This window comes from Marmota monax, unplaced genomic scaffold, assembly GCF_021218885.2.
Source record: "Marmota monax isolate L192 unplaced genomic scaffold, Marmota_monax_Labrador192_F-V1.1 WCK01_AAM20220418_F8-fsc00018, whole genome shotgun sequence".
Lineage (NCBI taxonomy): Eukaryota > Metazoa > Chordata > Mammalia > Rodentia > Sciuridae > Marmota > Marmota monax.
In genome coordinates this window covers 4,460,405-4,472,018 of record NW_026692201.1, presented here as the reverse complement: position 1 = coordinate 4,472,018, position 11,614 = coordinate 4,460,405, and the positions used below count along the sequence as shown (strand labels likewise).

The following is an 11,614-nucleotide window of genomic DNA, read 5'->3' as shown; positions in this document are numbered from 1 at the left end:
AAATGGAAACTCATCCCATTCTCCTGCATAGGCTGGATGAGGGTTTGGAAAAGGCAGTAGGTGCGTGGGAGGGGGTGTATGTGTGTAGACTGCGTGCCTTCCCACTTCACGGTGACAGCAGGAGCCCTTTGGGTCCCCTAGCCCCTTGGTTCGCGGCCCTGCCCAGACCATTGTCCGCACACCTCGTCCCTTCAGCTTCCGGGCCGCAGGCAAGATGATTTGCTGCAGATGACATCAGCCCTGGGCCAACGGCTGGAAGAGCCGAGGCAGCCACCGCGTGAGGATGTGCCGGGTGGTCCCTTCCTCCTCCTCCTCCTCCTCCTCCTCCTCCCGGGCTCCCTGCCTAGTCTCCATATAAAAGCGGCGCCTCCCCGCCCTCTCTCACTCCCCGCTCCTCTCCCAGCGCACTCTCCACCGCCTCCGAGAAGGCGGAGGGGGAGGCGGCGCGCAGCGCCGGGAGGAGGGGGGACGCAGGGGGCGGAGCGGAGACAGCACCTTCGGTGATAATCCTTTCTCCTGCCGCAGAGCAGAGGAGCGGCAGGAGAGGAACACTTCGCCGAGGCATATCGGGCCGGCAGGATGGCGACCGTGGTGGTGGAAGCCACCGAGCCGGAGCCATCCGGCAGCATCGCCAACCCGGCGGCGTCCACCTCTCCCAGCCTGTCGCACCGCTTCCTCGACAGCAAGTTCTACTTGCTGGTGGTGGTCGGTGAGACCGTGACAGAAGAGCACCTGCGGCGTGCTATCGGCAACATCGAGCTCGGTAAGCGGCCCCTCGCCCCCAGGGACGCGCACCGGGAGACGCGCAAACACGACCCCACCCAGGGAGCGAAGGCCACCCAGCTCCCCTGGAGCGGCGCGCCCCGCACCCACGTCTCTCCCGGTCTCCTCCCGCACTCGACCTGGACTCTTTTCTGGGTTCATTTCGGGGAATAACCCGAATATTAGATTTGAGACCTAGAGGGAGAGTCTCTGATAACCTTGAGGGATCAATCACCAGGACGGTCCGCAGCCACAGTCGAGTTGGCCACCGCCTCTCCCGCTAAGTGAAATGCAGGTGTCCGAGGAGCAAAGGCCATAATAAAGCCACAACCGCGGGAGGCAAAGGGGGTGATGGTGGTGGTAGACCTGATGCAACCACTCCCTTCAGCACCCTTCTTCGCCTTAGCAAAAGCTGGGATCCCTCTCACCCGCAGACCTGAGGGTTGAAACACCATGTGCCAGGCCCTTGGGAACCATCGTCACCACGGCCACCTAAGCCCCCGAGAACTGCCTTTTCTGGTGTAAAACTTCCCGATCCTTTCTTTCCTCAGAATGACTAGGCTAGTCCTAGGGCCACGCCCGCTCCCCCCACCCCTCGGGACTTAGGGATGGAGAACCGCCTGCGCTCGTTTCCCAGACGAAGCCCGCCTCGCCGCTGCCCCTGAGGTCTTAGCTGCAGCTTTGAGAAAGGACAATGGGACCCCAAGTTATGGGGTGGGGCTTCTTTTAAAAGTATAAGCCTTGGGAGTGCTATATTGAATGGGGAAGGGGGCGTCAGCGGTTAGGGCCAGCCCCTCGCCCGATGTGTGCACCAGGAGCGCGCTCGGCAGAGCCGGGTAGCGGTTCGCCCGGAACCTTGGGCGGGGCTGGGAGGGTCCCGGCGGACGCAGCCTCGGACGTGCGGACCGACCCGCCCTTCAGCCCCACCCGGGCTGCCGCAGTGCCCACACCCCGCCAGCCGCACCTGCCCCCCGCACTGCGGCGCCCCCACTAGGCACGGCTGGCGGGGTGTGCGCTTTGCGGGAGCCTCAGGCTGGCGGGGGCTACTCGCCCCCACCTCTCCCTCTGCCTGGCTTTGTTGCGCTCGACTCCGGGGTGGCAGCTATGATCTCTGCCTTTTCGTCTACCCCTGGCGTCCTGGCCCTCCCCGCGCCCCTGACAGAGGTCGCCGGGTCTCTCTGCAGCCCCAGCCCGGCTCTATTCTCTCGGGGTGGTGCTGAAGCGTTTCTGCCCGGAGACACCGGCTGGTGGGCGTGGTGCAGTCCGCACTGCGGTCTCTACGGCAGCCCGAGGCGGACAAAGGGCGTTCACGCAGCCCTCCTTCCCGGTTCCCCCTCACCCCAATAAAAGGCGGAAGAAAAGCCTTGTTTTAGATGAAAAAAATAAATAAATAAATAAACGCTTGTCATCTGCTTCTTCTGCACTTGGAAATGGCCACTTGTCCCCAGAACAAAAGGCTGCAGGGTGGGGACTGGAGTTGCAGACCTTGTTCTTTTGTTTAACTTTAAAGCACTGATTTTTCTTTTCAGCTTAAAAAAGGAAAAAAAAAATGCGAACAGAAAGCAGTCATGATAATTCATTCGAAAAAAAAATAAAAATAAGAGACTTTAAAAATGAAATGTTTTATTTGAGCATCTCAATAACCCTACGTTCTCAAACTGTAGGCCTCTGATCTGATTTATTCTAATTTTGTTTATTTGCACATTTTTCTCCTGGAAAATTTTTGCACGTTCTTATTTTGGGCGTGGCTATTGTGGGAATCAATGACTTTGATTTTTTAAAAAAATCATTTGTCAGTAGCATTGCCTGGGAATAATAACATATAGGGAGGTGATTTCTAGCTACAAAATTTTCCTAATCACCCAATGTGGTGCAGGGAGGGATCCTCATCCTTATTTTCCAGATGAGGCCCAGAGGCAGGAAGGGGACCGGCTCAAGGTCACACCGCTTATCAGTGACTGGAGTGCCAGTACTGCAGCGTCACTGCTTTTCTGACCCTGTCATGATGTTGGCGCAGGGCAGGCTAATATCTGAGGGAGATTTCAATACAGCAGTTTTCAGAGCTTGCCTTTGTACAGTCATCCACTTGTGGGCAGCGCCCCATGCAGGGAGATGGTTCAACACTCACCTTCCCACCATAATTATCTTCTCGCTTTGTTACTCAGCTGATCATCCTTTCAGTGTCCCATTCCTCAGGGGGTTTATTCAAGTTGCTTCCGCTGAAGGACAAAACAGATGCAGCCATCTATTGCTCCCTCTATAGTCCTTTTCACACTACTAGCACTTAGTAATAAAAATTCATCTTTCTGATTTTTTAAAAAAAATTTTAATCCTGTTGATGTATTAGAGATGAAAGGGCACAAATCATAGATGAACAGCTCAATGGATTTTTTCACAAAATGAACACACCTGTGTTATCCAGATAAAAACAGATATTACTGCAATTCCAGAACCCCACCCCCATCTCCTTTGCCCTCACCTTGCCTTCCTGATTTTTAATTCCTTAATTTGGTCACATTTTTGTGCAGAATTCCGAAATGGCTGTATCGATCCCATTAAGAGTCAGCCAAGTGAGTGAACAGAGCCATTTCCTGTGGGCAGTAACAGATGCTGTTGTTTCTCTGGAGATTGCTCTCCTGGGTCCTGGGGTCTCCAATGCAAATCAGGCTGCAGGGCTTCCAATGCTAAGTGAGAGTACCACTCCCCAGCTTTTCATTCAGACAGTCTGAGATGTCTTAGCAACAGGGTGAGCAGGATTTCTTTCCCTGTGCATGACATGTTGCAGCTTCAGTGGGCAGGTCCCAGCTGGGCCTCCTCCAGAGGTCACTCTGATGCCACCGCTGTTGTTGCTGAACCCTGCAGGCCATATGTGTGAAGCAAGATGGAGCTGCTCCAGGGAGCTCCGCTTTTAACTGGGCCCTGCTGCGTGGAGTCTGGGAAACCATTTCCTCATTGGTTACTCTTTCTTATTATTTCCCTTCCTGTCTTCATTGAGGTTCTGTGGGATTGGAGACCCTGGTGACTTGCCATCTGGTTACTGAGGACCCTCTGGGAAACCTAGAAGATAATCTATAAATCTGTAGAGGGATAATGGTAGCATGATAAACCAACATGCCTGAGACATCCTAATGTGGATGCTTAATAAATGCTTCTTGAAGCCAAGAGAAATGGTCTCTCTTGTTTTCTCAACTGTATTTAAAAAGCACAATGCCAGGTTTGGTTATTTCTGAGTTTGAAACAATTGTTTCCATGTCCTCTAGCTTTACTGATTCAGTTGTGCAGGACTGAACCATTGTGGCTATCACCAACTATTATTCCTTGGCAATATCCACCCACCCCCGCCCCTGCAATTCACCCTCAACATGGTTTTATCCAGTCATCCTTAGATTTTAACAGAACACCTGCTCCTCAAATTTGTTTTGTTCTAGTTTTTTGGGGTGTGTGTGTGTGCATGTTTTTTAAAAATCTAGATTACATACATGGGTGTCTTGCAAACTGAATTTATTGGTGTGTGTAACTGCCCTGGATTTTGAGATTTAGATTTAGCTGATTATATTGTAACATTCTGATGTCACTTTATTGAACGTGTTTAGTCTAAAATGATAAGAGAATTAAGAACCCAGGAAAGATTTGGGTTTAATTTCATCATCAGGTCTGGAGATGAAGCTCAGTAGCAGAGCACTTGCCCAGCATGTGTGAGGCCCTGGGTACAATCCTCAGTACCAATAAATAAACAAAAATTCCACTTACTTCTAATATAATAAGTGGTAGTTAAATGAAATATTATAAGGTATTAAATGTATTGTACTCATCTTTACTTTTCTAAGTCAAAATGTGATAGATTTCTGCTTGCATCAAGTAGTTGGTATTATCTACTAAGGGCTCTGTGATCCATGCTGAAACACAAGCCAGTCCCAAAACTTAAGGTCATTAAATAGATGATTCATTGTTAACCTTCTCTAAGGGCTCACTTAAAAAAATATATAAATATATTATATATATTTATAAATATATATTAAAATATATAATATATAGTTATATATATTTTTAAGTAATATATATTTATATTATATATATATTTGTAGTTGGACACAATACCTTTATTTATTTTTATGTCGTGCTGAGGATTGAACCTGGTGCCTCGAACATGGGAGGCAAGTGCTCTACCACTGAGCTAGAGCCCCCTAAGGGCTCACTTTAAAATAACTTCTGACTTTTAGGTCAAATAAACAAATGATCATAAATCAATTATTATTTGCTTCTATCATAAGATATTTTATAAGATCTGAATTATTTATTATCAATACTTGAAATTATGAACCATGTATGTAAGTTATTGTCTGCATTACATATAACATATGTAATGAACATCAAGTTGCTAGCTTATAAAAAAAGGGAAAAACATAAAATTGAAAGTTAGGTCAAGGGAAAAAAATAGGAAAATCTTGTCTCTGAAAAGTAAAGCCTTTCTTAAATTAGCATTTCCTTTTTAATTGTTTCCTTAGCTTATGCTTCTATTATGGTTTCAGTTCACTTTTTGGCATGGTTTTACCAATAGAATCTTATGATTATAGGTTAGTTATTTAGGTATTTGCAAAACTACATTCAAAAGCCCATTTCTCAGAAAGAATAATTAAAGCCCATAGAGGCAGATCAACTCATTAAAGGTCCAAATGACAACATGCAATGCAGGTCATTTTATTCTGCTTTCTTCAATCTGCAGTTGCTTTTAGGAATCTAGGTTTTTGGGGTTTTTTTGTGTGTGTTTTTAGCTTTTAAAAGGGAGGTGCTTTTTAAAAATTGTTGGTTTCATTAAATAATCCTGCAAAATGCATGCCTCAGGGTAAGCTTGGAGAAATCCAGATTGTAGACTTCAAGGATACCGGACTCTTCCTTTTTCACCCTGACTTGTTCTGTGGTGACCCCACCCCCTTACACACACCTTTTCTCCCCCCCCCCCCCTTTTCCATCTGTAAGTGTCACATGCACATTCTCCTCCTCTTTGTGTACTTCTACCATGTGGGGTCACAGAACTGAGAAGAAAAAACCCTTTGTTACTCCCTTGTCACCAAGGATAGACCAATGATAGTGCTCACTTCCCAGGGCTGGGCCAAACCCATTTAGCAGCCAGGAGTGTTCTCAGGGGTAACAGATGTCCTTTTGGGCCCGGATGTTTAAAAACTGCTGGAGTTAGCAGTTGTTCCCCACCTGGGTAAGCCAAGAAGGGTGCAGCAGTTAGAGACTGCTGGAGAAGGAAAGCCTCAGGGAAGAGCTGCACTTGGGGACTTTTGGGAGGATAATCAGAAAGAGGGCCAGGAATTTCTCCTGATTTCTCTTCTCCCATTGCTGACCAAGATGACCTGCTTCTAAAAGCCTGCTCAGAATCTCTTAACCAATACCCAGGATCCCATCCAGCCACAGATTCTGAGAACGGAGAAAGTGGGAAAGACCAACAAGAATACTTTCTGTGCTATGAACTCTAAAGGTCCCACTGTTGGCTCCATTTTAGGCACAAAGGGGAGATACCGAAACCTACTCAATGCAAATGAACCTTCAGTGAATAATACTCTCCCTTCACTGATATTATCCAGCAGATGGTACAAAGCAATTCTGAATATTTTCTTTCTACAATTGGTATAGAAAGTGGCCTGATCCCCAAATTTTCCTTTCCAATGAAAATAACTAGTAAATCCCTTTGATCTTTATTTGAAAAGTGATAGTAGTGATTGTGCATTGTTAAGAAATAATTTGGCTGGAAATTGCTTTGATAGAAAGAGAACCCTAAATTTTTAGTTTAATTGGAAGTGCAAACATGTATGTAGCTCAATGGTAGAGTGCCGATGACCTGGCCTGTCCAGGGCTTGGGGTTTGATCCCTACATTGAAAACAAACAAAAAACAAAAAAGAGAGAGAGAAATTATTTTTATCAGCTGTTACTAGTGTAATTTTAAAAATACTAAATGGATATCTTAATATTTAGCATTTATTCATTGTTAAGTTACTCATATTTTATATATATATATATATATATATATATATATGTAGCAAACATTTAAGTGCTTGTGTACGACAACTTAATTTTGAAGCAAAGGGAAAAATGACAAACAATAATGTAAGAGCACGCATACGCATAACCCCAGATGGAGTCATTCAAATAATGTAGCAATTTAGACATTATTTAGAACAAAGACAGAAAAATTGTATGAATTTAATTTAAATACATATGTCTCATTATTAACTTATTGACCCAGCTTGACAAGCTAGAAGACAAAGTGGAGCTCTGACCTGCAGCTCGGAGAATTCAGTCAACAATACCAATTAAGTCAGACGCAGACAGGAACGCAATGATTTTTCACACTAGGCTGGTATATAGTGTATATGTTGAAGTAAAATATTCTAATGAATTCAGACCTCTCAACCTGTCAAGCTCTGCGGGAAACAAAAAAAGAACCCATTTATCATTTCTGTACTCAAAAGAGCTGCAAAATCTCAACATGCCTTTCTTGTTAAAATTTAAATACTCCATTAGCACAAATGCAAACTGAGGCCATTAATGTTTCCAGGGAGACCCATAAAATTCCCCCTTATAATTTATCCACTCTTTAGGGCTGTTAACTCTTGCATTTCTGAATTCTTCTCATTGATCATGTGGGGAATTTCTGCCTTTATTTAGTGGACATAAATCTATTTGAAAATATTCCTCATGGTTGAAAAGGTATTTGATGTGTAATCTGAAGGTATTTAAGATGCGTTTCCAGAAAAAAAAAATGCACATATAGACACACACGTATACATATGTGTGTGTGTGTATATATATGTATATATTATATGTATGTATATAAACACAGATGTGTACATATATGTATGTATGTGAATATATATATATATATCTATATCAAGGTAAGAACAAATTCTTTGTAAGATTAGAAAACTGAATAAATCATAAATGGAGGCAAATACAGATAGGCATTCAGGATTTGGAGATGTGTTTAGCACACTGCCATTTAAACCCTCTGGTCTCTGTGCACAACAAATGATCAACAAGAATGATTGAATAACTGGCTATTTAGAGATATTTTACCTGCAGTGTTGTACCCAGAGGTTCAAGCTCCTGCCTTTAGGAGATGGGCAATAAGTGTTTGTTGTTGCAAAGATTTGTTCTTGGTAATTGAGGATGCTGTAAACAAGGGTGCAATCATGAATGCTATGAACTGGCTCCACCATGAGCAATCTGCTCGGAAAAATATAAATGCGCGCACATGTGCGCGCGTGCGCGCGCGCACACACACACACACACACACACTCCAGAATCCTGGGTTTCCTCAGTTTTCCCTGGATTGCTCTCCAGTTCTCTCTCATCCAGAGCTCTCTGGATTTCCCTCTGAGCCATCCCCTTTGGGATGAGGAGGTGGAGGGAGGAGAAAGGAAAAGTCTGAGGAGGTGGGGCATGAGCACCGGAAACCACCATCATTCCGAGACTTGATCTTGTGTTCTCACTGCTGATGTTCCTTTCAGTCCAGTGAAAGGAGGTCTCAACTGAAAGGAAGTTCATGGCCCCCAACATCATCAACGGCTTAATAAAGTACAAAATGTTGCCATATTTCTTTGATTCTGGATAAGAAACTTTAATACAACTAACAATTGTGAATAAATGTGCTGCTTGCCAAGTTGGGCAGGTAATGCCTGAGAGAACACATGGGCCAAGTCTTGAGATCCACCCTGCTTATCAAAGACCATGCAAATTTTGGATGGATATCTAGGGGTTGAGAAACATAGGTTAAAAAAATGAGATGAGTACAGGAAAGAAATCAGCCGGGCAGGGTGGTGCATGCCTGTAATCCCAGCGGCTAGAGAAGCTGAGAAAGGAAAATCTTGAGTTCCAAGCCAGCCTCAGCAACTTAGTGAGACTTTGTCTCTAAATAAAATATAAAAAAGACTGGAGATGTGGCTTAGTGGTTAAGCGCCCCTGGGTTCAATCCCTGGTTTAAAAATACTACACACTAACAAGAACATCATTTGAAAGACAGAGGCCTAGGCTCCCTGATGGCAGCTCCCTTATTCCTTCCCCACCTGCTTTTTATATTTTCTTGCCACTTGCAAGTGAACCATGAGAAAGCTAGAGATAGTCCAGTGACCTCTCAGCCACAAATAAACTAGCCATCTTCCTGCCCTTTCTTTTCCCTCCCTGGAGGAGAGCCTGTCATTTCCCTAATAGCTGTTTTCTTTGACTCTTCCAGCAAAGCTGCATTTATGTTTTATGAGGGGCAGAAGTTCAGTCCCCGCTGATGGTTATCCTTCCCTTGTGGCCTGGTGGAGAGACCTCCCTGGCCTTCCCACTTTGTGGCCATCCACTGCTAGTCACCAACCTCTTCAGAAAAGGACTCTATAGTCTCCTCTAAAGCCTGAGAAATGTTGCAGTGATGTTTTCCAAACCACTCTGAAATGACTAACTGGAAGTCTGTCAACTCTTCCTCTTCCTCCATAGGAATCCGATCATGGGACACAAACCTGATTGAATGCAACTTGGATCAAGAACTCAAACTTTTTGTATCTCGACACTCTGCAAGATTCTCTCCTGAAGTCCCAGGTGAGGCTTCTGTATTAGTCAGGCTAGAATTTGAAAGGACAAGGGAATAGGTCACTGGCTGGAAGCTTTGTGTGGGACTCTGGATTGATATCTAGGGGAAAGATATTCTTGTACTGCTACATGATTCTTTGTACTGGTTATTATCAACTATGTTAGCCAGCAGCCACAGTTTAAGAAAGCCTACTCCAAGTTATAGCTGTGTGGATTATTCATTTTGTGAATTCTTAGATATTTAAGTTCTAGGCTAATTTTTTTTTAACTCTCCATACTCTAAACTCAAGTGATTTCAAACTATTTAAATGTTAATTTTACCCAAATGAAATTATGAATTCAAATCGGATGCTCCCAGAATCCCACAACTTCCTCCTCTTGAAAGTAAAAGGAGACATCTACATTTCATTTTATCTTTATTATCCCCATTGCATTATCATCTACCTTTCTTACTGTGGGTAAGAGAGTTTGATAATTCCAAACTGCTGTTAAAATAGCCTTTCTTTTAGAGATGAAAAAGAACACTACAGAATAATTAAAGGTAAGGACACAAACATTTGTCATCTGTGAAGGTTCCTGCCTCCCTGGGGATGTGCCCTGTCGCATGTCTCTGGTGCTGGTGATAGATTCATGCTGAATTCACATCTCTTCTTCCTCTTGTGAGTTGTGACCCTTATTTTTCCCAGTTTGTCACATTTGGGGATTATGAAACAATTTCTGGCCCATAAGAGCTTCAAACCCAGGTTGTGTTTTCCAAAAACTTTGCTATTAAAACTATATTGTGCTTGAGTTCTTGACTTCATTTGAATTTTATGTAAAATAAGACTAAACACTTTTCTGTCTACATGCTTTGGCTCTATGATTGCTAATTTTATTGGCATTGCTATAACATCAGAAATGAGGTTTAGTCTTTGGGGGATGATTAGATCATCCTCTATTATAATATGTATATTGAGATTTGAAATGACTTTTATGGAATGTCAGTGCCTTCATGAATCATACTTGGCTATAGTATTATGCCCATGGGATTATCCTGTTTTTTTTTTTGTAAGTTTGATATTAGGATGAAATCCCATACATTTTAGTTATCCAAATGAATTGTAGCATTCAAGTATGGATGGGTGAATCTATTAAGAGAAACTTAGGGGGAATTTTTTTTTTCATTGAAAGTTAAACTTGCTTAAAAGCCCTATGAAAAATCAGTTCTTAAGTAGTATTGCATTGGGTTGAGGAAAGGAATGATCCAGAGACTTATCAGGCAGGATATGATTTACTGAAGGACAGGTACAGTATTAGATTGTCTCTCTTATTATTTTCATGTCTTGCAAAATCTCCATAACTTTTCAAACCATCTCACAAAAACTAAGAGAAGTACCCTTTACTAACAAGTATGTTTATTTCAACATATAAAAGCCAAGTTTTTATCCTTTTTCTGTAAGTTGTTCTGGTTTTCTTGCTATGACTGTGGGACTTGTTTTCTTTTTTGAAAACATCATATTTTGTAAACATCTTGTTGTGTTTATTCACATTTGGGTTGACCTTGTAAGAAAGATGTGTATTGCAAAATGAAAATTTGTAAGAATTTCTGAAAATCTAACCATTTTTAGACCAAAGACTTATATTTCTCTTGTGGACTAAAAAAAGATCAATTCCCTCCAAATTTCACTTCAGCCTTGTACGCTTTTCTTTTCTCCTCTCCTCTATCACCTGTATAAGAGCTGGTCACCTACCTAGTTCTATCAAGTGCTATGCTTGATGCTCTATTTAGAAACTGGCCTTTACATGCACAGCATCCTTACCATTCTTACCAACTGCAGAAAGGACTGGTGTAATGATTTTCCATTTCAAGCATATGTAGGCCCCAGACTCCTCTGGGAACTTAAACCTCTAATGGAGCTATTATAGTGATGCCCGTATGTGGGAAACATGAAGTTTTCTTATTAAGACTGTTTCATATGTTGATTATTCCTTATTCAAAATGCATGGAACTGAAGGTCTCAGATTTTGGAACTTGGAGATTTTTGGAACATTTGCCCCCATTTTTACCAGTTGAGCATCCCTAATCCAAAAATCCAGAATCCAAAATGCTCCTAAATCCTTGGATGTTTAGTCTGTAGATGATAAACATACCTGCCATATTCAGTTTCAGGTGTGTTCTAGAAAGAGGAGACACCAGAAAACAAGAACACAAAATTGAGGTACATAGAGATTATAGGATTTTCCTTGGATTGGACCATGGAGACCTATAGCTTTTCCTGAACAAACTGGAGAAAT

General features: G+C 43.1%; 1 protein-coding gene across 1 annotated transcript in view; it reads left to right on the top strand.

Annotated features, from left to right (window-relative positions):
- The first annotated feature begins 478 nt into the window (after window positions 1-478).
- Window positions 479-11,614, top strand: part of Map1b (microtubule associated protein 1B) — a 101,989-nt gene continuing 90,853 nt past the window's right edge. The window contains exons 1-2 of the mRNA XM_046427376.2: window positions 479-763; window positions 9,248-9,349. Coding sequence (XP_046283332.1) covers window positions 580-763; window positions 9,248-9,349 — 286 coding nt within the window. The 5' untranslated portion in view covers window positions 479-579. The remainder of the gene's footprint in view (window positions 764-9,247; window positions 9,350-11,614) is intronic.